The following is a 26,599-nucleotide window of genomic DNA, read 5'->3' as shown; positions in this document are numbered from 1 at the left end:
CCCACACAGACTGTACCGATATGGAGCATAGGAGGCTTACAGCGGCCTCAATACGCTTACTTACCAGTTAACCCAGACCCGATCCCACCACAATACACTGTGCAGTTCTTCGGGCTGGACTGGTTGACTACATCTTCAAACCTCAACTGCTTAGCGTTATCTAAGGGAGAAATTAACCAGTTACCAGGAGCTGAAAGGCTACAGACAATCAGCCATCTAGAAAGGATGACCATACTCACTTTCCTGGGTGCTTTTTGGTGCAGGTGGTTTACGTGTTGCCCAGTTAGTTCTAATCTGCCGTCCACCTAACCACTGCCCTCCCATGTGCACAATGGCGTTTTCAGCATCCTGGAAGCAGGAAACAGTCAGGGACAAAGGTTGGGCAATAAGGCATCTTTCCATCAGATGATGCTACAATACAGGACAGCTAAACCAGTATCATTATTTTACAGCTAACACAGGAAGTTATTAGTACAGAGGAAAAGTTTCCCCATAGATAATGAAGAGCGGCCAGTAGCTCTATAAACATAAAGCCACCAGTACAAAGTACAAGGAGGAATCTCACCAGCTTGTTATAGAAGGACACAAAGCCGTAGCCCTTGGATTTTCCTGTAGCCATATCTTTCACAACCCTGGCATCACTGTGTGAAGAGAGCAGAGCCTGATAAGTTCATGATAAAATTATGAATGTGATAATCAATAAAAAGCTAAAAGGAACCACACACACTGTATTGTGAAGAGAATTCTTTTCCTTCATCTCTTTTTATACTTCCAATTATCCTTAATCTACTACTAAGACGAATGGCTTCCTAACCCAGCTTTTCAAAACTTATGAAAAATTTAGAGATCAAAATGATATCTACAGCACAGAATTCTAATATTAACATGTAATAAACATGCAACCTAATAATTAAACTACAAAATAAAACGGTCTGGCTAGTCTAAAGCACTCAACAATCCTGGCTCACCATGCACTCTCTAATATCAACGCCTTCAGAATAAATATATGAAATATCAAAATTGAAAAAGAGGAAAAAATAGGAATTAAAAGGCATACATGGCCTGTTAACAGATTTCTTTATTTTTCTTGGTCAATTCTTTACCACCATTTTGAAGTTTGGGCAGCTGTAAATTTTGAAAAATTGACATTTTCAGAAAATTTAAGAAAGGAGAATACTAAAGAACAATACTTCAGCACACCAGTACAAAACAGAACTTACAGAAACGTATCGTGTAATAGAAATCTGCACTGAATATAGAACGTTAAGATATACCAATAGAAAATGTATAAAATAAGAATACAAAGAAATGAGAAAAAAAAGCTACAACTGAGTTCCAGTGTGCACAGTTCCTTGCAGTTAGCCTTCAAGAGTCTGTCCATCTACCAGCAATTCTGCAAAATAATCAGAATGCTATTCAGTTTAATGGTGAGTGGGGTGAGGAAAGACTGCAGCAAGTGAGAAACGGCATCCCTTACACCACCCTGCTAACAACCTGACTTACCAATGTGTAGCGGAAACACAACAGGAAAAGGACATTAGGGAGTCATTGATGGGTGCAGAATCCAGAGTCCCCTCACCCCCCATAGACAGGAAAACATATAATGGGGTAACAGACCAGTGGGTTGCAGACGCAGTACAGTAATCTATGACCGGATGGTGACCAACCAATCACAGATTGATGGGGGCTAGGATGTCACTGCTGCTCACCAGTGATCTATATCATACACACAGAACTGCAGATTCCCCTCATACATACTTGTTTCTCTGCTGCGCACAATGTTCTGGACACACAGGACTGTGCGCACCAGAGAATCATGCTCAATATCATTAGTTACATGCTAGAGGCAGCTGGGAGGAGTCCTGGTTTCATTACACATTTAGCTGCTAATGATTAGTTGATGTTAGACTAAACATCTAAAACTTTCTTGTACAAATTGAAAGATACCCCTCCCCAGATATTAGAAACGTAACCAAATAAAACAGAAAATCCAACAGACATAAAGAAAACACATTTTTGCAGACAGGACTGTACCAAATACAAGAGAAATGAAAAACCGGAGCCGGTACTGAACCAAGTGCCAGTAAGCGCTAATACTTACGATATTTTACCAAATGGAGCAAAAGCAGATTTAATGTCTTCTGTGGTGATTTCTGGGCTCAGATCTCCAACAAATACATGAAAGTGATCTGTAAAGAAAGGTAATTATTCCAATCAGCAATCACCAACAAACAGAAATACAGGTGTCCAGCACAGTTTGGGTCTATGTAAAGCTGGGTGCTAGCTGAAGTCAGACGCATAATTCTATCAACATGTCAGTGTCTCGGAAATCATGAACGAGGGCCAGTTTCAGATGAAGGAACAAGCAGCAAAGCTGTCCAGCATCCTAAGAAACTTTGAAAACACTTAATCAGTAACGAGTAGAAGTGATTTGAATTTAGATAAACGAGAGAGAATACCAAGAGAGGCAGCCTAAACAGCACATGGACTTGTAAATGCTATCGCCCAGACTTTCTGCTGGAGGGGCCTGCAACAAGAAGGGATTAATAGCACCATCATACAATGCAGACAAGCTCGGCCACATCACCGGCTCAGGGGAAATACTTACTGGAAGTATCTTTCTTCTGGCTGCTGGGAGTTGTTGCCCAATTTACTTTCACCTCCTGGATAAAGAGATGTTACGGTTAATGTGAATGACAATTAAAGAGAGACTCAAGAAAATGATGAATGCTGCAACAAAACTGGGCAGACAAGTAAATATCCCATTATTACAGCCCTCACTTGGTTCTGCTGGGTCTCCAGCCAATCTGGACATTGGTCAAAAAAAAAACTGCAGGCTTCTGGGATTGCTTAATTTTTAACTGGGCTCATCTTCCTCTGGATCAACATTGCTAAAAACATATAAGTTAAACTCTTACAGAGTCGGAAAAATATAGTTTGCACGGAACCACTCTGGTGTGTATGCTATTAAAACAAATCAGCCTATACTTCTTGGGGGCCACAATCCCACCTATCGATAAATCATGGAACAAACTAATACTGCACAGAACACGTGCAGCGAAATACCAAACCCACCTGCACCTGGAAAAACCTGTAAACCCCCCTCTGCAGCAGGTCATACACTGCAATAGGCTAATTTACCAAAATGACCAGTCTCCACCATTCTCCAAAAATCTGGGACCCATGATACACCTACCACCAGACCTCACCTGTCACCACACCATAACCTGTGCCCCCATCATCATAACCACAGGACACAACCTCACTATACTGGGTATTTTTAATGATTGTATACGCTGAATTTTTATATATTTTACATACAATTTAACGGTGATTTATGTTTTAACTGCTTTTGCAGTTTCAATGTATGCTGTGTTTACTGTAGTGCGATTGTATAAAAAATAAAAATGCAAAAAAAGAAATTGGAGTAAACAGAACTGAAAAACAAAACTCAAATTTACCAGGACAATATCTATATATCTCTATATATCTCTATATATATCTATATATACACACACACACACACACACACACACACATATACACACTGCTGTGCATTACAGAGCTGAACAACTGAAATCTAGAAACCTAGCCAATGTTTGCTACGCTCTGCACTCCTCTGCAGCAGGCTTCTCTGAGCAGGTAGTGTTTAAGTGACAGCTTTGCAGACTTTTTATGTGTACCAATGCACTGGACTGGTTGATACATACATTGGGCAGGGCCAGCGATGTCACAGTAACTTAAATGCCTGCAGAATCAGTTCCCGTGGGGACACTGTCCAAAAAATGTACAAGGGACTTCAGGTAATACTTTATATACAGATGTGCAGTGGAAAGAAATTACATTTTAACTTTGCTGAAACCACAGACACCTATTAATTCACAGGACGTAACTACATGTGGACAAACAAGATGTATAGAGCTGGCATGCAGTTGGAAAACAGTTTAAAGTATGGGTTTTATAGAGAATCAGAGGAAAGGATCAAGGAAATGTTCAGCCCAAGAGCTGACACTGATCCTAAGAGCACCTCAAAGCTTTATGGTCAACAGTGGGCAGGATACAGCAGTCATAGTAACACAAGTACAGAGTAGTTACGTCTGGCTGTACTTCTGTGTAAGACGAGTCCCCGATACACGAGCAGCTTATTCCTCACAGGTAGGTAATGTGTAAGCTCCCGTATGGCACTTATCTGTGGCTATCATACAGTGTGGGGGTAACTCTGCACATCAGTAACTGGAGACACTTAAATGTTACCTTATTTATACAGCAAAAACGTAAACAATTTACTGAGACAGCATAAGATAATAAAGACATTTGCTTACTTTTCCTAATATCTTCCGTCCATTCATAGCTGCTAAAGCGGCAGCTGCATCTCTGTGTTCAAAAAATTCCACAAAGCAATAAGGGTCATTACTTGTATTTGGCAGGACAGAGAAGCCCACGGAAGCTGCAACCCTCCGACTGTCAGTTTGCTGTGGACACAGGATAACCATTATTCAGTTTAATTGTTCTGTACTGTGAAGCTCGGCTGTTATGTCATCCAGTCAGGCATCATCAGGCTTGTTTACAGGGCTAATACTATTTCACAAGCTGTAAGCCTTGACACCAAACAGCCCAATATTAGCTACAAAAAGAGACGTAAAATTTTTTATATTTGACAACCTGCGGCCACCATTTTGAAATGGTCTTTTCTAGCTCCACCCAATTAGATAGTAGGGAGGATACAATTCAGCACAATCTGTCTCCAGAACAATCTGCGGAGACATATCACTCCAGAGTGTTTTTTTTTTATTTCCCTCATGTCCCATAGGATGCAAGAAGATGAGAGAAGATTCTGAACCGTACTGGTCGGCAATGTGCGCAGCTGGACACCGCGGTGATGTCTGACGGCACATCACCAACAACTGAATCCCTCCACACAACATGTACAGCAGTACACAGAGACTATTTACTGGGCAGGACTACAGGTCAGGATGAGTATAAGAAAGTGGGACAATAATGCTCAACCCTGCAGGGAGGACCATGTAGAAACTCCATGTCTCCAGGCCCACAAAAGGACTCACAGTCCTTGTGGAGTGACATATAAACCTAGAGGGTAGGTGGTTTGTCAAGTATAGGCCAATCAGATCACATAACTTCAGAATGGAGGCCAAGAACCAGTCACGCAGCAAATTACCAAAAAAAAGAAAATCAAAGAGCCTTTAGGAAGCCATCCAGTCGTCAATCTGTGGTATCCTTGAAGGAATCTGTACCTAGAAGGGGGATGGCTGTTTTCATAAACCAGATGGACACCGGAGCATTTTACCAGGGCAGATTCGGGTAAGATCCAAATGTTCTCTACAGAGAAAGGATACAGAATCCTGAAGTAACTTTTTAGGTTAATCCCATACCGGCTGGACTACAGACAAAAAGGGAAGCAGGCAATGGATTGCTTATTATCATGGTAGATTTGCAAGGCACCACAGTGCCGTAATAAGATTGCTTATACCAGTAAATAAAGAGATATTTGGTTAAGAGAAGAATCTGATATTTTGAGCAAGAGAGGAGGTCCCAGGAAACCTCCATTGTGGTTGAAAAAGCTATAGGACCAAAACAGTTACTCCCACCTCCCCCCATTTTACAACAGTGAAGATAAACCATTTTGCTAGTGAAGGGAAGCCCCCAATTGACACCTCAGACCCAGAGCTAGCTCATTCAGGCTCCAGAATAGGCTTAAGTATGTGACTTTCCCAGGTATTTCTCCGAATAGGGGAGCGGGAAGGGATAACTTAAGAATTGGGTCCAATTCTGTAACCATTGCAGAGGGCTGGAATATCCAGGGAGGCTGAATCTCTTCCTGTGACACTCAGCGTTACCAGTTTGTAGTTATATAGTTTCTATAACAGTCGTGGCTGGCAGCTGTGACAGCTCAGACTATCATCTCCTATAACTGAATTGATACATAGAATTTAAAATGTTCTGTTCAAATACGATGGGTTAGACCAGGGGTCAAGAAACTTTTTTACCTTTTACCCCAAAATATATTTAGATACGCCGACGTTACCCCCCTTGATTTGAAAGAAAGGAAATCATATATTATTAATTATTGGAATTCAAAATTTTACTGAATCTATTCAAAATTTCTTTGAAAGCTTCAACTTCAAAACTTCATGTTTTGGAGAAATGTTTCATTTTTGATACGAGAGCATCAATATTGTGGCATTTTGAAGTCAGAGCAATTTGGATACAGTCTTCAGCGCCCAATCAATTTTTCTGCTTTGTTTTATGTTTGTTAGAGTGGAAAATCCTTGTTCGCAAAGGTAGGTTGTTGCAAAAGGCAGCAACTATTTGACTGCCTCCTCGTGCAATTTTAAAGCCTTTGCAGCTGTTGACATCCAAAAAATGACAGATCTGCTTTGTTTTCAAATGCAATACATGCTTCATTATTGTATGGAGCTCAAGAAGTGCCTCTGCCAACCCTTGAGGCTCTTCTGGTACAACAGCAATTTCACATGTCTTTCAAAGGGGTCTACAATCCAACTGACAGCATGTGAATCGGCAGCATTACCCCCCAGGAATTTCATTTTTATCCCATTTGAGGTAATTTACCCCTGTTCCCTGACCACTGGGTTAGACAAACACTTTAAACACGCAATTTTGTTTCTAACAGAAGGGAGCATAAAAGTTAATAACACGTGAATGATCTCAAGAAACGTGGCACTTTACTTTGTGTGTATTTCCCTTGTCAGTAAGATATGTGAAAGGTTAGATACATCCTAGATTTATGTTCCAGACAGAACGAACGCTTTATATCTCTGGTAGGTGAACCTACCTCAGTGATCATTTTACAGCTTTTACATGGCCCAATCTGACTGAATAACTGGAGAATCAGGACTTCCGTTACGTCCCTGGAGAGGTTGCCTACATACCTGCACAGAAGGAGAAAAGAGAGTCTATTATAAACTGCAAAGTTAAATTCTCAAAGGCCAAAATCAATTACAGGAATACTTAAGATATAAAAAGATCCTAAACATTTTAGCATAATAAAGCGAATTCCACAGGGTCCTGGGAATGAGGACTGTGGCTGAGAGTAGATTCAGTGCCGATCTGAGATATTATAATAGATTATAAGCATGTGAGCACGGCCTTCTTACTACTTTGTCTGTATTACCCAGTATTGTTTTATTACTGTGTTTGTTCCCAGTTGTAAAGCGCTACGGAACATGCTGGTGCCATATAAATAAGCGCTGATTATTATGAGACAAGGGAATAGATATAGGTTGGTAAAGTTTTGTTAATAGCATTGTATGTTAGTAGTAAGCATATCTAGTATTTGATTCAGTAAAATACAGACACCCAATGTAGATTGACAATGTCACTATCCCCACTTGTGCTTCGACTTGCAGTGCTTTTGGGTAGAAGTTTTCATAAATGCTTCTTGTTCCAATCAGATTTGTATTTTATTTTTTTTTAAATCAAATCATTTTTTATTGCTACCAATGCGACACACCCTAGGGTCAAGGGGGGGCAGGTACTCTGTCACACTTCCATCAATACTTTTAACACAAGTTAAATACACCAAGGACAAAATAGTGATTGCCAATGGCTTCCCGATCATATACAAAAACACATTTGCATTTGACATTTAGTTTTACGTGTGTCTGGCCATACGCTGTAAGTGAGCAGGTAGATCATGGTGATGACAGCGCAAGTAAGAACTACTTGCACCGTTCATCTTGCACCAGAAGCTGCTTCTTCTGTAACACAAGCATCATAGTACACAATCAGTTGTATAAGAAACACTCTGAATCGTCAATTACAGACAAGAGGACACCTATGCTGAACTTGGGTCTGTTTGATGCAGACCTCTCCAACCTGTGGCTCTCCAGGTGTTATGAAACTACAAGACCAGGCCTGGGCTACTGGAACAGATATTTGATCCAACATATAGGTACATTAAGGAAAAGAGTTTTGTGAAGGGAACTACACAAACAATGAATTTTAAAAGGGCAAAAAAAAATCCGCTCATAGAATTCTCAAAGCTAGTAGACTGGAAAGCAGAGACCACATGGAGCATTTTAAAAAATATATTATATTCTATTGTAAATACATTTAGGAATATAAGGCAAATGGTGGTTAAATAAGAGTATTGGATGTAATGAAGAGCATCTCATTTGTTAAGGGTAGAAGGGGCTCAGAGCTGTAACCACCGCCAATGGGCGGATGACTGAGAAGTAACTTATCAGGGGCGTAGTGAGTCTCCTGTATATCACTGGATTGATGGATTACATAGTATGCCATTTTGCAGACAACTTGTTTCTGTAACGGAAGAAATTAAATCCCATTTAATTAAGCATTTGGTCTGACAGTGACCAACACCTCTTGAGCCTGAAAACACAGTAGGGAGTCGTCGTCCTTTGTAACCCATGTCAGACACATAGGGAAACTATCTGACACATGATACAACAAGCCATTTGCCAGATATGGGACTTTAGCACTCAATGATTTATTCTACTCTCACTGAAAATTTGAGACTCTAGAACATTCACTCACTAGACCCGTCAAGACCTAAAATTAATTTCATGCATAGAACCACTACAATTCTTCCCCTCATTTGCAGAAGTCTCTTGGTTCAGTTTCCCTAATTCCAGGATTTATTTATTTTTTTCAACATTTAAAATTTAGGCTCCTTTATTCTATGACTGCCCTATAAACCTTCTCAGCCTTTCACCCTTGGAATCACTTTACATGCACAGGTCTTCCTCTAGATCAGGGGTAGGCAACCTGTGGCTCTCCAGGTGTTTGTGAAACTACAAATCCCAGCATGGCTTGCCACCTATCTGCTGGTTATCTACTGGCAAAGCATGCTGGGACTTGTTGTTTCACAACATCTGGAGAGCCGCAGGTTACCTACCCCTGCTCTAGAGGACTGAAGGTGACTTATTACAACTTGGTGATGGACAAGAACTTAAAGACTCACACATGATAAAATGGCGGGACATGATGGAGATCAAATACCAGAGGAGTGGGCGGTAATTAGGGTAACTACCTCAAAGAGCTCGCCAGCTATCGGTATACACCCATAACATTTTCTATAGATGGTGCCTTGAACCTACAGGATTACACTTAATTTTTCCAGGCACTTCTAACCAGGGTTGGAGATTAAGAGGTGTCTCCAGAACGTCTACGTGACAACTAGCAGAGGAGATCCGACAAATCTCAGCTTGTTTTTCCTTGCACCTCTATAAAATGAGTGGATAGTTTAGTTCTACGGCACTTGCCAAAATTGAGCATAGCGATGTCCCTGCGCCACATCGTTGGCAAATAAATCTCCCCCTATGTGGACAGGCAGACACTATGTATAAAGACCCCCCCCCCTCCCAAAACAAAACAAAAAAAACCACTTTGGAGGGACATATATTTATTAATTAGAAAGATCACTAAGATTTTTATCCAAGTGAACCTTCCTCCTTCTCAGGTGTACCATACCAGAAAAAATCAAGCATGTGTAGAGATCAACATGACATATTTAGAGCGCATTCCCATTGGGAAAATCCAAACCACCTTTCTTTGCCCTCAATCATTAGCAGAATATGGCAGTCTTATAGAATGCAGCACATTTCATATATTAGTCACAACAACCCTCATAGATTGTATGAGAATACAATATTTTGTAGTCTCTTCCCTCTAATTATACATCTCCTCTCAACCCCCATGCAACATTTTCAGATTACCCTCTATCCTTTGAAACAATATTCGATCTGCTTAGCAGTAAACTAGTTATAGAATTCGTCAGAGATATGTATGTACTATGTGTGTTCTGCCTTTTTCTCTTCACAATTCTCTTTCTTCTTGTAACCCATTAAATTAGATCTAAAAAGTAAAATGTATATGTTCAGCAGTAATAATTTTATATATGTTACTATGTTGAGCTCGGCTAAGGAGGAGAATGTAATTTGGAGTATTGCTACAAATTGCGGAGACCCTTTTTTGTGGAAAGCCTTCACAAGCACTCCTAGTAACCACTGAGGTCTAAAGGGTACTACTGTGCAATAGGGGTATAAGATCCATCTGTAGCCGAATGTCCATGTTTTATTGTTTTAATATATTTTATAAAAATATTTATAAGATGATTAATGTGTTTTTTCTCAGTGACAATGGGTTAATTTGGGGCAGAGTTAGCATTTTCTATTGTTCTTTTTTATTTTGTTATATGATAGGGATTCCCAGGTCCCATATTGAGTGCTGCAACCTGGGGTCTCATTGATATTTGTATTGTTACTTTGTATGGGTGAGAAACACCTCTTAAGTCTGAAGCACTTGGGTGCCATTCAGGTTCTCTCTACTTGTCATTCAGGGTAAGAGGTGAAAGGACCCCCAGGGGCCCCGCTCTGTCCTAAAACCAGAACAATCATTAACTAGGGCCGACCACTAACATCACAAATAGATTTATCCAGCACAGGACAATCTCCTGCACACAGCTCACAAGACAAATATTGACATTGGTAAAAATCCAAAGTACGTGTCCCATGACAAATATCCCAAAACATCTACACACATGTACATGACAAACAGCGCAACCTGCACACTCAAATGACACACACAGACTCACCTACCTGCGCTCCACACACACACACACCTACCTGCGCTCCACACACACACCTACCTGTGCTCCACACACACACACTCACCTGCGCTCCACACACACACACTCACCTGCGCTCCACACACACACACACACACACCTACCTGCGCTCCACACACACACACACCTACCTGCGCTCCACACACACACACACACACACCTACCTGCGCTCCACACACACACCTACCTGCGCGCCACACACACACACACCTACCTGCGCTCCACACACACACACACACACCTACCTGCGCTCCACACACACACCTACCTGCGCGCCACACACACACACACACACACACACACCTACCTGCGCTCCACACACACACACTCACCTGCGCTCCACACACACACCTGCGTTCCACACACACACACCTACCTGCGCTCCACACACACACACTCACCTGCGCTCCACACACACACCTACCTGCGCTCCTCTCACACACACACACACACACACCTACCTGCGCTCCACACACACACACACACACACCTACCTGCGCTCCACACACACCTGCGCTCCACACACACACACACACCTACCTGCGCTCCACACACACACACCTACCTGCGCTCCACACACACACACCTACCTGCGCTCCACACACACACACCTACCTGCGCTCCTCACACACACACACACCTACCTGCGCTCCACACACACACACCTACCTGCGCTCCACACACACACACCTACCTGCGCTCCACACACACACCTACCTGCGCTCCACACACACACACCTACCTGCGCTCCTCACACACACACACACACACCTACCTGCGCTCCTCACACACACACACACACACCTACCTGCGCTCCTCACACACACACACCTACCTGCGCTCCTCACACACACACACCTACCTGCGCTCCTCACACACACACACCTACCTGCGCTCCTCACACACACACACCTACCTGCGCTCCTCACACACACACACCTACCTGCGCTCCTCACACACACACACCTACCTGCGCTCCTCACACACACACACCTACCTGCGCTCCTCACACACACACACCTACCTGCGCTCCTCACACACACACACACACCTACCTGCGCTCCTCACACACACACCTACCTGCGCTCCTCACACACACACACACACCTACCTGCGCTCCTCACACACACACCTACCTGCGCTCCTCACACACACACCTACCTGCGCTCCACACACACACACCTACCTGCGCTCCTCACACACACACACACACACCTACCTGCGCTCCTCACACACACACCTACCTGCGCTCCTCACACACACACACCTACCTGCGCTCCTCACACACACACACCTACCTGCGCTCCTCACACACACACACCTACCTGCGCTCCTCACACACACACACCTACCTGCGCTCCTCACACACACACACCTACCTGCGCTCCTCACACACACACACACACCTACCTGCGCTCCTCACACACACCTACCTGCGCTCCTCACACACACACCTACCTGCGCTCCACACACACACACCTACCTGCGCTCCTCACACACACACACACCTACCTGCGCTCCTCACACACACACACACACCTACCTGCGCTCCTCACACACACACCTACCTGCGCTCCTCACACACACACCTACCTGCGCTCCTCACACACACACCTACCTGCGCTCCTCACACACACCTACCTGCGCTCCTCACACACACACACACACCTACCTGCGCTCCTCACACACACACCTACCTGCGCTCCTCACACACACACCTACCTGCGCTCCTCACACACACACCTACCTGCGCTCCACACACACACACCTACCTGCGCTCCTCACACACACACACCTACCTGCGCTCCACACACACACACCTACCTGCGCTCCTCACACACACACCTACCTGCGCTCCTCACACACACACACCTACCTGCGCTCCTCACACACACACACACCTACCTGCGCTCCTCACACACACACACCTACCTGCGCTCCTCACACACACACACACACACCTACCTGCGCTCCTCACACACACACCTACCTGCGCTCCTCACACACACACCTACCTGCGCTCCACACACACACACCTACCTGCGCTCCTCACACACACACACCTACCTGCGCTCCACACACACACACCTACCTGCGCTCCTCACACACACACACCTACCTGCGCTCCTCACACACACACACCTACCTGCGCTCCACACACACACACCTACCTGCGCTCCTCACACACACACACCTACCTGCGCTCCTCACACACACACACCTACCTGCGCTCCTCACACACACACCTACCTGCGCTCCACACACACACACCTACCTGCGCTCCTCACACACACACCTACCTGCGCTCCTCACACACACACCTACCTGCGCTCCTCACACACACACCTACCTGCGCTCCTCACACACACACCTACCTGCGCTCCTCACACACACACCTACCTGCGCTCCTCACACACACACACCTACCTGCGCTCCTCACACACACACCTACCTGCGCTCCTCACACACACACCTACCTGCGCTCCTCACACACACACACCTACCTGCGCTCCTCACACACACACACCTACCTGCGCTCCACACACACACACACCTACCTGCGCTCCTCACACACACACACCTACCTGCGCTCCTCACACACACACACCTACCTGCGCTCCTCACACACACACACCTACCTGCGCTCCTCACACACACACACCTACCTGCGCTCCTCACACACCTACCTGCGCTCCTCACACACACACACTCACATCTTCCACAACCATCCTCCTGAGGCCCCTGGGGTTAGGGCTCCTAGCACACAGCTGGGGCCCCGGCTCCTCACTCACAGTGTCCGGGGCTGTCCGTCGTCATCCATGCTTCCTCCGGGCGGGCTCCCGGGTATATCCCGTGGGAAACGCGGCAGAGGGCAGGGGGGCGGAGGGCTGGGGCTGGGACTCGGCCTCACCGGAGCCTGTAACAAATCTTCGAAACCTCCGTCCGGCTCTGAGGGAAATGGCGGCTGCAGCCAGCGACCAGTCAGAGAGAAGCCGCTCATTGCGCAGGCGCCGTCTGCCCGCTCGCTCCCGCCTGCCCATCCGCTCTGCGCGGGCACAGTGTGTCAATCAGTGGTGCGCGGGCTGAGCGCGTCATACGTGCGCCTGCGCGTGGTAAGCTGTGCGCGTGATCCGGATGTCTGCGCGTACGCGGAATGTGCGCGTAACCCGGTTGCCAGCGCGTCAGATTGTGCGCGCTCCCGCCATTATTTATATATTATGTGGTGTCTTCTCCTGTGTGTCCCCCATTATACCCTCATACCCCATGTGTCCTTCCACTGTACCCTCATACCCCCGAGTGTCCTTCCACTGTACCCTCATTATACCCTCATACCCCCGAGTGTCCCCCATTATACCCTCATACCCCGTGTGTCCTTCCACTGTACCCTCATACCCTGTGTGTCCTTCCACTGTACCCTCATACCCCTGAGTGTCCCCCATTATACCCTCATACCCACGTGTGTCCTTCCACTGTACCCTCATACCCCGTGTATCCTTCCACTGTACCCTCATGTGTCCCTCATTATACCCTCATACCCCCATGTGTCCCCCATTATACCCTCATACCCCGTGTGTCCTTCCACTGTACCCTCATACCCCCGTGTGTCCTTCCACTGTACCCTCATACCCCATGTGTCCCCCATTATACCCTCATACCCCCGTGTGTCCCCCATTATACCCTCATACCCCCGTGTGTCCCCCATTATACCCTCATACCCCGTGTGTCCTTCCACTGTACCCTCATACCCCCGAGTGTCCCCCATTATACCCCGTGTGTCCTTCCACTGTACCCTCATACCCCCATGTGTCCCCCATTATACCCTCATACCCCGTGTATCCTTCCACTGTACCCTCATGTGTCCCTCATTATACCCTCATACCCCCATGTGTCCCCCATTATACCCTCATACCCCGTGTGTCCTTCCACTGTACCCTCATACCCCCGTGTGTCCTTCCACTGTACCCTCATACCCCATGTGTCCCCCATTATACCCTCATACCCCCGTGTGTCCCCCATTATACCCTCATACCCCCGTGTGTCCCCCATTATACCCTCATACCCCGTGTGTCCTTCCACTGTACCCTCATACCCCCGAGTGTCCCCCATTATACCCCGTGTGTCCTTCCACTGTACCCTCATACCCCCATGTGTCCTTCCACTGTACCCTCATACCCCGTGTGTCCTTCCACTGTACCCTCATACCCCGTGTGTCCTTCCACTGTACCCTCATACCCCCGAGTGTCCCCCATTATACCCTCATACCCCGTGTGTCCTTCCACTTTACCCTCATACCCCCATGTGTCCCCCATTATACCCCGTGTGTCCTTCCACTGTACCCTCATACCCTCATGTGTCCTTCCACTGTACCCTCATACCCCGTGTGTCCTTCCACTGTACCCTCATACCCCGTGTGTCCTTCCACTGTACCCTCATACCCCCGAGTGTCCCCCATTATACCCTCATACCCCGTGTGTCCTTCCACTGTACCCTCATACCCCGTGTGTCCTTCCACTGTACCCTCATACCCCATGTGTCCTTCCACTGTACCCTCATACCCCGTGTGTCCTTCCACTTTACCCTCATACCCCCATGTGTCCCCCATTATACCCCGTGTGTCCTTCCACTGTACCCTCATACCCCCATGTGTCCTTCCACTGTACCCTCATACCCCCATGTGTCCTTCCACTGTACCCTCATACCCCGTGTGTCCTTCCACTGTACCCTCATACCCCCGAGTGTCCCCCATTATACCCTCATACCCCGTGTGTCCTTCCACTTTACCCTCATACCCCCATGTGTCCCCCATTATACCCCGTGTGTCCTTCCACTGTACCCTCATACCCCCATGTGTCCTTCCACTGTACCCTCATACCCCGTGTGTCCTTCCACTGTACCCTCATACCCCGTGTGTCCTTCCACTGTACCCTCATACCCCCGAGTGTCCCCCATTATACCCTCATACCCCGTGTGTCCTTCCACTGTACCCTCATACCCCCGAGTGTCCCCCATTATACCCTCATACCCCGTGTGTCCTTCCACTTTACCCTCATACCCCATGTGTCCTTCCACTGTACCCTCATACCCCGTGTGTCCTTCCACTGTACCCTCATACCCCCGAGTGTCCCCCATTATACCCTCATACCCCGTGTGTCCTTCCACTTTACCCTCATACCCCCATGTGTCCCCCATTATACCCCGTGTGTCCTTCCACTGTACCCTCATACCCCCATGTGTCCTTCCACTGTACCCTCATACCCCGTGTGTCCTTCCACTGTACCCTCATACCCCGTGTGTCCTTCCACTGTACCCTCATACCCCCGAGTGTCCCCCATTATACCCTCATACCCCGTGTGTCCTTCCACTGTACCCTCATACCCCCGAGTGTCCCCCATTATACCCTCATACCCCGTGTGTCCTTCCACTTTACCCTCATACCCCATGTGTCCTTCCACTGTACCCTCATACCCCGTGTGTCCTTCCACTGTACCCTCATACCCTGTGTGTCCTTCCACTGTACCCTCATACCCCCATGTGTCCCCCATTATACCCTCATACCCCGTGTGTCCTTCCACTGTACCCTCATACCCCCGAGTGTCCCCCATTATACCCTCATACCCCCGTGTGTCCTTCCACTGTACCCTCATACCCCCGTGTGTCCTTCCACTGTATCCTCATACCCTGTGTGTCCTTCCACTGTACCCTCATACCCCCGTGTGTCCTTCCACTGTACCCTCATACCCCATGTGTCCCCCATTATACCCTCATACCCCCGTGTGTCCCCCATTATACCCTCATACCCCCATGTGTCCCCCATTATACCCTCATACCCCGTGTGTCCTTCCACTGTACCCTCATACCCCGTGTGTCCTTCCACTGTACCCTCATACCCCGTGTGTCCTTCCACTGTACTCTCATACCCCCATGTGTCCCCCATTATACCCTCATACCCCGTGTGTCCTTCCACTGTACCCTCATACCCCCGAGTGTCCCCCATTATACCCTCATACCCCTGTGTGTCCTTCCACTGTACCCTCATACCCCCGTGTGTACTTCCACTGTACCCTCATACCCTGTGTGTCCTTCCACTGTACCCTCATACCCCCGTGTGTCCTTCCACTGTACCCTCATACCCCATGTGTCCCCCATTATACCCTCATACCCCCGTGTGTCCCCCATTATACCCTCATACCCCCGTGTGTGTCCCATTATACCCTCATACCCCGTGTGTCCTTCCACTGTACCCTCATACCCCCGTGTGTGTCCCATTATACCCTCATACCCCGTGTGTCCTTCCACTGTACCCTCATACCCCCGTGTGTCCCCCATTATACCCTCATACCCCGTGTGTCCTTCCACTGTACCCTCATACCCCCGTGTGTCCCCAATTATACCCTCATACCCCGTGTGTCCTTCCACAGTACCCTCATACCCCGTGTGTCCTTCCACTGTACCCTCATACCCCCATGTGTCCCCCATTATACCCTCATACCCCGTGTGTCCTTCCACGGTACCCTCATACCCCCATGTGTCCCCCATTATACCCTCATACCACCGTGTGTCCCCCATTATACCCTCATACCCCCGTGTGTCCCCAATTATATCCTCATACCCCGTGTGTCCTTCCACTGTACCCTCATAACCCCGTGTGTCCCCCATTATATCCTCATACCCCGTGTGCCCCCCATTATATCCTCATACCCCGTATGTCCCCCATTTTATCCTCAAACCCTGTGTGTCCCCCATTATATCCTCATACCCCCGTGTGTCCTTCCACTGTACCCTCATACCCCGTGTGTCCTTCCACTGTACCCTCATACCCCCGTGTGTTCTTCCACTGTACCCTCATACCCCCGTGTGTCCTTCCACTGTACCCTCATACCCCCGTGTGTCCTTCCACTGTACCCTTATACCCCGTGTGTCCTTCCACTGTACCCTCATACCCCGTGTGTCCTTCCACTGTACCCTCATACCCCCGTACCCCCTTCCACTGTATCCTCATACCCCGTGCGTCCTTCCACTGTACCCTCATACCCCCATGTGTCCTTCCACTGTACCCTCATACCCCGTACCCCCGTGTGTTCTTCCACTGTACCCTCATACCCCCGTGTGTCCTTCCACTGTACCCTCATACCCCGTGTGTCCTTCCACTGTACCCTCATACCCCCGTGTGTCCTTCCACTGTACCCTCATACCCCCGTACCCCCTTCCACTGTACCCTCATACCCCGTGTGTCCTTCCACTGTACCCTCATACCCCCATGTGTCCTTCCACTGTACCCTCATACCCCGTACCCCCGTGTGTTCTTCCACTGTACCCTCATACCCCCGTGTGTCCTTCCACTGTACCCTCATACCCTGTGTGTCCCCCATTATATCCTCATACCCCGTGTGTCCTTCGACTGTACCCTCATAACCCTGTGTGTCCCCCATTATATCCTCATACCCCGTGTGTCCCCCATTATATCCTCATACCCCGTGTGTCCCCCATTATATCCTCATACCCCCGTGTGTCCTTCCACTGTACCCTCATACCCCGTGTGTCCCTCATTATACCCTCATACCCCGTGTGTCCTTCCACTGTACCCTCATACCCCCATGTGTCCCCCATTATACCCTCATACCCCGTGTGTCCTTCCACTGTACCCTCATACCCCGTGTGTCCTTCCACGGTACCCACATACCCCCGTGTGTCCTTCCACTGTACCCTCATACCCCGTGTGTCCTTCCACGGTACCCTCATACCCCGTGTGTCCTTCCACGGTACCCACATACCCCCATGTGTCATTCCACTGTACCCTCATACCCCGTGTGTCCTTCCACGGTACCCACATACCTCCGTGTGTCCCCCATTATACCCTCATACCCCGTGTGTCCTTCCACGGTACCCTCATACCCCCATGTGTCCCCCATTATACCCTCATACCCCGTGTGTCCTTCCACGGTACCCACATACCCCCGTGTGTCCCCCATTATACCCTCATACCCCGTGTGTCCTTCCACGGTACCCTCATACCCCCATTATACCCTCATACCCCCGTGTGTCCTTCCACTGTACCCTCATACCCCCGTGTGTCCCCAATTATACCCTCATACCCCGTGTGTCCTTCCACGGTACCCTCATACCCCCGTGTGTCCTTCCACTGTACCCTCATACCCCGTGTGTCCTTCCACTGTACCCTCATACCCCCGTGTGTCCCCCATTATACCCTCATACCCCCATGTGTCCCCCATTATATCCTCATACCCCCGTGTGTCCCCCATTATACCCTCATACCCCCGTGTGTCCCCCATTATATCCTCATACCCCCGTGTGTCCCCCATTATACCCTCATACCCCCGTGTGTCCCCCATTATACCCTCATACCCCCATGTGTCCTTCCACTGTACCCTCATACCCCCGTGTGTCCTTCCACTGTACCCTCATACCCCCATGTGTCCTTCCACTGTACCCTCATACCCCGTGTGTCCTTCCACTGTACCCTCATACCCCCGTGTGTCCCCCATTATACCCTCATACCCCCATGTGTCCCCCATTATACCCTCATACCCCGTGTGTCCTTCCACGGTACCCTCATACCCCCATGTGTCCCCCATTATACCCTCATACCCCGTGTGTCCTTCCACGGTACCCTCATACCCCCATGTGTCCCCCATTATACCCTCATACCCCGTGTGTCCTTCAACGGTACCCTCATACCCCCATGTGTCCCCCATTATACCCTCATACCCCGTGTGTCCTTCCACGGTACCCTCATACCCCCATGTCTCCTTCATTATACCCTCATACCCCGTGTGTCCTTCCACTGTACCCTCATACCCCCCGTGTGTCCCCCATTATACCCTCATACCCCGTGTGTCCTTCCACGGTACCCTCATACCCCCATGTGTCCCCCATTATACCCTCATACCCCGTGTGTCCTTCCACGGTACCCTCATACCCCCGTGTGTCCTTCCACTGTACCCTCATACCCCCGTGTGTCCCCCATTATACCCTCATACCCCCGTGTGTCCCCCATTATATCCTCATACCCCCATGTGTCCCCCATTATACCCTCATACCCCCGTGTGTCCCCCATTATATCCTCATACCCCCGTGTGTCCCCCATTATACCCTCATACCCCCGTGTGTCCCCCATTATACCCTCATACCCCCATGTGTCCTTCCACTGTACCCTCATACCCCCGTGTGTCCTTCCACTGTACCCTCATACCCCCATGTGTCCTTCCACTGTACCCTCATACCCCGTGTGTCCTTCCACTGTACCCTCATACCCCCGTGTGTCCCCCATTATACCCTCATACCCCCATGTGTCCCCCATTATACTCTCATACCCCGTGTGTCCTTCCACGGTACCCTCATACCCCCATGTGTCCCCCATTATACCCTCATACCCCGTGTGTCCTTCCACGGTACCCTCATACCCCCATGTGTCCTTCATTATACCCTCATACCCCGTGTGTCCTTCCACTGTACCCTCATACCCCCCGTGTGTCCCCCATTATACCCTCATACCCCGTGTGTCCTTCCACGGTACCCTCATACCCCCATGTGTCCCCCATTATACCCTCATACCCCCGTGTGTCCCCCATTATATCCTCATACCCCCGTGTGTCCTTCCACTGTACCCTCATACCCCGTGTGTCCTTCCACTGTACCCTCATACCCCGTGTGTCCTTCCACGGTACCCACATACCCCCGTGTGTCCTTCCACTGTACCCTCATACCCCGTGTGTCCTTCCACGGTACCCTCATACCCCGTGTGTCCTTCCACGGTACCCACATACCCCCGTGTGTCATTCCACTGTACCCTCATACCCCGTGTGTCCTTCCACGGTACCCACATACCTCCGTGTGTCCCCCATTATACCCTCATACCCCGTGTGTCCTTCCACGGTACCCTCATACCCCCATGTGTCCCCCATTATACCCTCATACCCCGTGTGTCCTTCCACGGTACCCTCATACCCCCATGTGTCCCCCATTATACCCTCATACCCCGTGTGTCCTTCCACGGTACCCACATACCCCCGTGTGTCCCCCATTATACCCTCATACCCCGTGTGTCCTTCCACGGTACCCTCATACCCCCATGTGTCCCCCATTATACCCTCATACCCCCGTGTGTCCTTCCACTGTACCCTCATACCCCCGTGTGTCCCCAATTATACCCTCATACCCCGTGTGTCCTTCCACGGTACCCTCATACCCCCGTGTGTCGTTCCACTGTACCCTCATACCCCGTGTGTCCTTCCACTGTACCCTCATACCCCCGTGTGTCCCCCATTATACCCTCATACCCCCGTGTGTCCCCCATTATATCCTCATACCCCCGTGTGTCCCCCATTATATCCTCATACCCCCGTGTGTCCCCCATTATATCCTCATACCCCCGTGTGTCCCCCATTATACCCTCATACCCCCATGTGTCCTTCCACTGTACCCTCATACCCCCGTGTGTCCTTCCACTGTACCCTCATACCCCCATGTGTCCTTCCACTGTACCCTCATACCCCGTGTGTCCTTCCACTGTACCCTCATACCCCCGTGTGTCCCCCATTATACCCTCATACCCCCATGTGTCCCCCATTATACCCTCATACCCCCATGTGTCCCCCATTATACCCTCATACCCCGTGTGTCCTTCCACGGTACCCTCATACCCCCATGTGTCCCCCATTATACCCTCATACCCCGTGTGTCCTTCCACGGTACCCTCATACCCTCATGTGTCCTTCATTATACCCTCATACCCCGTGTGTCCTTCCACTGTACCCTCATACCCCCCGTGTGTCCCCCATTATACCCTCATACCCCGTGTGTCCTTCCACGGTACCCTCATACCCCCATGTGTCCCCCATTATACCCTCATACCCCGTGTGTCCTTCCACTGTACCCTCATACCCCCCGTGTGTCCCCCATTATACCCTCATACCCCGTGTGTCCTTCCACTGTACCCTCATACCCCCCGTGTGTCCTTTATTATACCCTCATACCCCGTGTGTCCTTCCACTGTACCCTCATACCCCGTGTGTCCTTCCACGGTACCCACATACCCCTGTGTGTCCCCCATTATACCCTCATACCCCGTGTGTCCTTCCACGGTACCCTCATACCCCCATGTGTCCCCCATTATACCCTCATACCCCGTGTGTCCTTCCACGGTACCCTCATACCCCCATGTGTCCTTCATTACACCCTCATACCCCGTGTGTCCTTCCACTGTACTCTCATACCCCCCGTGTGTCCCCCATTATACCCTCATACCCCGTGTGTCCTTCCACTGTACCCTCATAACCCCGTGTGTCCCCCATTATATCCTCATACCCCGTGTGTCCCCCATTATATCCTCATACCCCGTGTGTCCCCCATTATATCCTCATACCCCCGTGTGTCCTTCCACTGTACCCTCATACCCCGTGTGTCCCTCATTATACCCTCATACCCCGTGTGTCCTTCCACTGTATCCTCATACCCCCATGTGTCCCCCATTATACCCTCATACCCCGTGTGTCCTTCCACTGTACCCTCATACCCCCATGTGTCCCCCATTATACCCTCATACCACCGTGTGTCCCCCATTATACCCTCATACCCCCGTGTGTCCTTCCACTGTACCCTCATACCCTGTGTGTCCTTCCACTGTACCCTCATACCCCGTGTGTCCTTCCACGGTACCCACATACCCCCGTGTGTCCTTCCACTGTACCCTCATACCCCGTGTGTCCTTCCACGGTACCCTCATACCCCGTGTGTCCTTCCACGGTACCCTCATACCCCGTGTGTCCTTCCACGGTACCCACATACCCCCGTGTGTCCTTCCACTGTACCCTCATACCCCGTGTGTCCTTCCACGGTACCCACATACCCCCGTGTGTCCCCCATTATACCCTCATACCCCGTGTGTCCTTCCACGGTACCCTCATACCCCCGTGTGTCCCCCATTATACCCTCATACCCCGTGTGTCCTTCCACGGTACCCACATACCCCCGTGTGTCCCCCATTATACCCTCATACCCCATGTGTCCTTCCACGGTACCCTCATACCCCCATGTGTCCCCCATTATACCCTCATACCCCCGTGTGTCCTTCCACTGTACCCTCATACCCCCGTGTGTCCCCCATTATACCCTCATACCCCCGTGTGTCCCCCATTATACCCTCATACCCCCATGTGTCCTTCCACTGTACCCTCATACCCCCGTTGTCCTTCCACTGTACCCTCATACCCCCGTTGTCCTTCCACTGTACCCTCATACCCCCGTGTGTCCTTCCACTGTGCCCTCATACCCCGTGTGTCCTTCCACTGTACCCTCATACCCCTGTGTGTCCCCCATTATACCCTCATACCCCCGTGTGTCCCCCATTATATCCTCATACCCCCGTGTGTCCCCCATTATACCCTCATACCCGTGTGTCCCCCATTATACCCTCATACCCCCATGTGTCCTTCCACTGTACCCTCATACCCCCGTGTGTCCTTCCACTGTACCCTCATACCCCCGTGTGTCCCCCATTATACCCTCATACCCCCATGTGTCCCCCATTATACCCTCATACCCCGTGTGTCCTTCCACGGTACCCTCATACCCCCATGTGTCCCCCATTATACCCTCATACCCCGTGTGTCCTTCCACGGTACCCTCATACCCCCATGTGTCCCCCATTATACCCTCATACCCCGTGTGTCCTTCCACGGTACCCTCATACCCCCATGTGTCCTTCATTATACCCTCATACCCCGTGTGTCCTTCCACTGTACCCTCATACCCCCCGTGTATCCCCCATTATACCCTCATACCCCGTGTGTCCTTCCACGGTACCCTCATACCCCCATGTGTCCCCCATTATACCCTCATGCCCCCGTGTTTCCTTCCACTGTACCCTCATACCCCCGTGTGTCCCCCATTATACCCTCATACCCCCGTGTGTCCCCCATTATACCCTCATACCCCCATGTGTCCTTCCACTGTACCCTCATACCCCCGTTGTCCTTCCACTGTACCCTCATACCCCCGTGTGTCCTTCCACTGTGCCCTCATACCCCGTGTGTCCTTCCACTGTACCCTCATACCCCTGTGTGTCCCCCATTATACCCTCATACCCCCGTGTGTCCCCCATTATATCCTCATACCCCCGTGTGTCCCCCATTATACCCTCATACCCGTGTGTCCCCCATTATACCCTCATACCCGTGTGTCCCCCATTATACCCTCATACCCCCATGTGTCCTTCCACTGTACCCTCATACCCCCGTGTGTCCTTCCACTGTACCCTCATACCCCCGTGTGTCCCCCATTATACCCTCATACCCCCATGTGTCCCCCATTATACCCTCATACCCCGTGTGTCCTTCCACGGTACCCTCATACCCCCATGTGTCCCCCATTATACCCTCATACCCCGTGTGTCCTTCCACGGTACCCTCATACCCCCATGTGTCCTTCATTATACCCTCATACCCCGTGTGTCCTTCCACTGTACCCTCATACCCCCCGTGTATCCCCCATTATACCCTCATACCCCGTGTGTCCTTCCACGGTACCCTCATACCCCCATGTGTCCCCCATTATACCCTCATACCCCGTGTGTCCTTCCACTGTACCCTCATACCCCCCGTGTGTCCTTTATTATACCCTCATACCCCGTGTGTCCTTCCACTGTACCCTCATACCCCGTGTGTCCTTCCACGGTACCCACATACCCCTGTGTGTCCCCCATTATACCCTCATACCCCGTGTGTCCTTCCATGGTACCCTCATACCCCCATGTGTCCCCCATTATACCCTCATACCCCGTGTGTCCTTCCACGGTACCCTCATACCCCCATGTGTCCTTCATTACACCCTCATACCCCGTGTGTCCTTCCACTGTACCCTCATACCCCCCGTGTGTCCCCCATTATACCCTCATACCCCGTCTGTCCTTCCACGGTACCCTCATACCCCCATGTGTCCCCCATTATACCCTCATACCCCGTGTGTCCTTCCACTGTACCCTCATAACCCCGTGTGTCCCCCATTATATCCTCATACCCCGTGTGTCCCCCATTATATCCTCATACCCCGTGTGTCCCCCATTATATCCTCATACCCCCGTGTGTCCTTCCACTGTACCCTCATACCCCGTGTGTCCCTCATTATACCCTCATACCCCGTGTGTCCTTCCACTGTACCCTCATACCCCCATGTGTCCCCCATTATACCCTCATACCCCGTGTGTCCTTCCACTGTACCCTCATACCCCCATGTGTCCCCCATTATACCCTCATACCACCGTGTGTCCCCCATTATACCCTCATACCCCCGTGTGTCCTTCCACTGTACCCTCATACCCCGTGTGTCCTTCCACGGTACCCTCATACCCCGTGTGTCCTTCCACGGTACCCACATACCCCCGTGTGTCCTTCCACTGTACCCTCATACCCCGTGTGTCCTTCCACGGTACCCACATACCCCCGTGTGTCCCCCATTATACCCTCATACCCCGTGTGTCCTTCCACGGTACCCTCATACCCCCATGTGTCCCCCATTATACCCTCATACCCCGTGTGTCCTTCCACGGTACCCACATACCCCCGTGTGTCCCCCATTATACCCTCATACCCCATGTATCCTTCCACGGTACCCTCATACCCCCATGTGTCCCCATTATACCCTCATACCCCCGTGTGTCTTTCCACTGTACCCTCATACCCCCGTGTGTCCCCCATTATACCCTCATACCCCCGTGTGTCCCCCATTATACCCTCATACCCCCATGTGTCCTTCCACTGTACCCTCATACCCCCGTTGTCCTTCCACTGTACCCTCATACCCCCGTGTGTCCTTCCACTGTGCCCTCATACCCCGTGTGTCCTTCCACTGTACCCTCATACCCCCATGTGTCCCCCATTATACCCTCATACCCCGTGTGTCCTTCCACGGTACCCTCATACCCCCATGTGTCCCCCATTATACCCTCATACCCCGTGTGTCCTTCCACGGTACCCTCATACCCCCATGTGTCCTTCATTATACCCTCATACCCCGTGTGTCCTTCCACTGTACCCTCATACCCCCCGTGTATCCCCCATTATACCCTCATACCCCGTGTGTCCTTCCACGGTACCCTCATACCCCCATGTGTCCCCCATTATACCCTCATGCCCCCGTGTGTCCTTCCACTGTACCCTCATACCCCCGTGTGTCCCCCATTATACCCTCATACCCCCGTGTGTCCCCCATTATACCCTCATACCCCCATGTGTCCTTCCACTGTACCCTCATACCCCCGTTGTCCTTCCACTGTACCCTCATACCCCCGTGTGTCCTTCCACTGTGCCCTCATACCCCGTGTGTCCTTCCACTGTACCCTCATACCCCTGTGAGTCCCCCATTATACCCTCATACCCCCGTGTGTCCCCCATTATATCCTCATACCCCCGTGTGTCCCCCATTATACCCTCATACCCGTGTGTCCCCCATTATACCCTCATACCCCCATGTGTCCTTCCACTGTACCCTCATACCCCCGTGTGTCCTTCCACTGTACCCTCATACCCCCGTGTGTCCCCCATTATACCCTCATACCCCCATGTGTCCCCCATTATACCCTCATACCCCGTGTGTCCTTCCACGGTACCCTCATACCCCCATGTGTCCTTCATTATACCCTCATACCCCGTGTGTCCTTCCACTGTACCCTCATACCCCCCGTGTATCCCCCATTATACCCTCATACCCCGTGTGTCCTTCCACGGTACCCTCATACCCCCATGTGTCCCCCATTATACCCTCATACCCCGTGTGTCCTTCCACTGTACCCTCATACCCCCCCGTGTGTCCTTTATTATACCCTCATACCCCGTGTGTCCTTCCACTGTACCCTCATACCCCGTGTGTCCTTCCACGGTACCCACATACCCCTGTGTGTCCCCCATTATACCCTCATACCCCGTGTGTCCTTCCATGGTACCCTCATACCCCCATGTGTCC

The 26,599-nt window shown here is 50.2% G+C and overlaps 1 protein-coding gene across 2 annotated transcripts in view; it reads right to left on the bottom strand.

Annotated features, from left to right (window-relative positions):
- Nucleotides 1-26,599, bottom strand: part of TIAL1 (TIA1 cytotoxic granule associated RNA binding protein like 1) — a 58,147-nt gene that overhangs the window by 4,032 nt on the left and 27,516 nt on the right. The window contains exons 1-8 of one of the 2 annotated variants that reach the window (XM_075215544.1): nt 13,417-13,653; nt 6,812-6,908; nt 4,323-4,472; nt 2,609-2,663; nt 2,102-2,189; nt 566-641; nt 240-348; nt 65-160 (exon numbers count right to left, since the gene is read on the bottom strand). In XM_075215544.1, the coding sequence (XP_075071645.1) occupies nt 65-160; nt 240-348; nt 566-641; nt 2,102-2,189; nt 2,609-2,663; nt 4,323-4,472; nt 6,812-6,908; nt 13,417-13,625 (880 nt within the window). In that variant the 5' untranslated portion in view covers nt 13,626-13,653. Of the gene's footprint in view, nt 1-64; nt 161-239; nt 349-565; nt 642-2,101; nt 2,190-2,608; nt 2,664-4,322; nt 4,473-6,811; nt 6,909-13,416; nt 13,654-26,599 lie in introns of those variants that run through there. The other variant, XM_075215545.1, reaches the window with a different exon arrangement.

The sequence above is a fragment of the Mixophyes fleayi genome, chromosome 6 (assembly GCF_038048845.1).
Source record: "Mixophyes fleayi isolate aMixFle1 chromosome 6, aMixFle1.hap1, whole genome shotgun sequence".
Classification (NCBI taxonomy): domain Eukaryota; kingdom Metazoa; phylum Chordata; class Amphibia; order Anura; family Limnodynastidae; genus Mixophyes; species Mixophyes fleayi.
The sequence above is the reverse complement of the archived record's forward strand: the minus strand, read 5'-3'. Positions and strand labels throughout refer to the sequence as shown.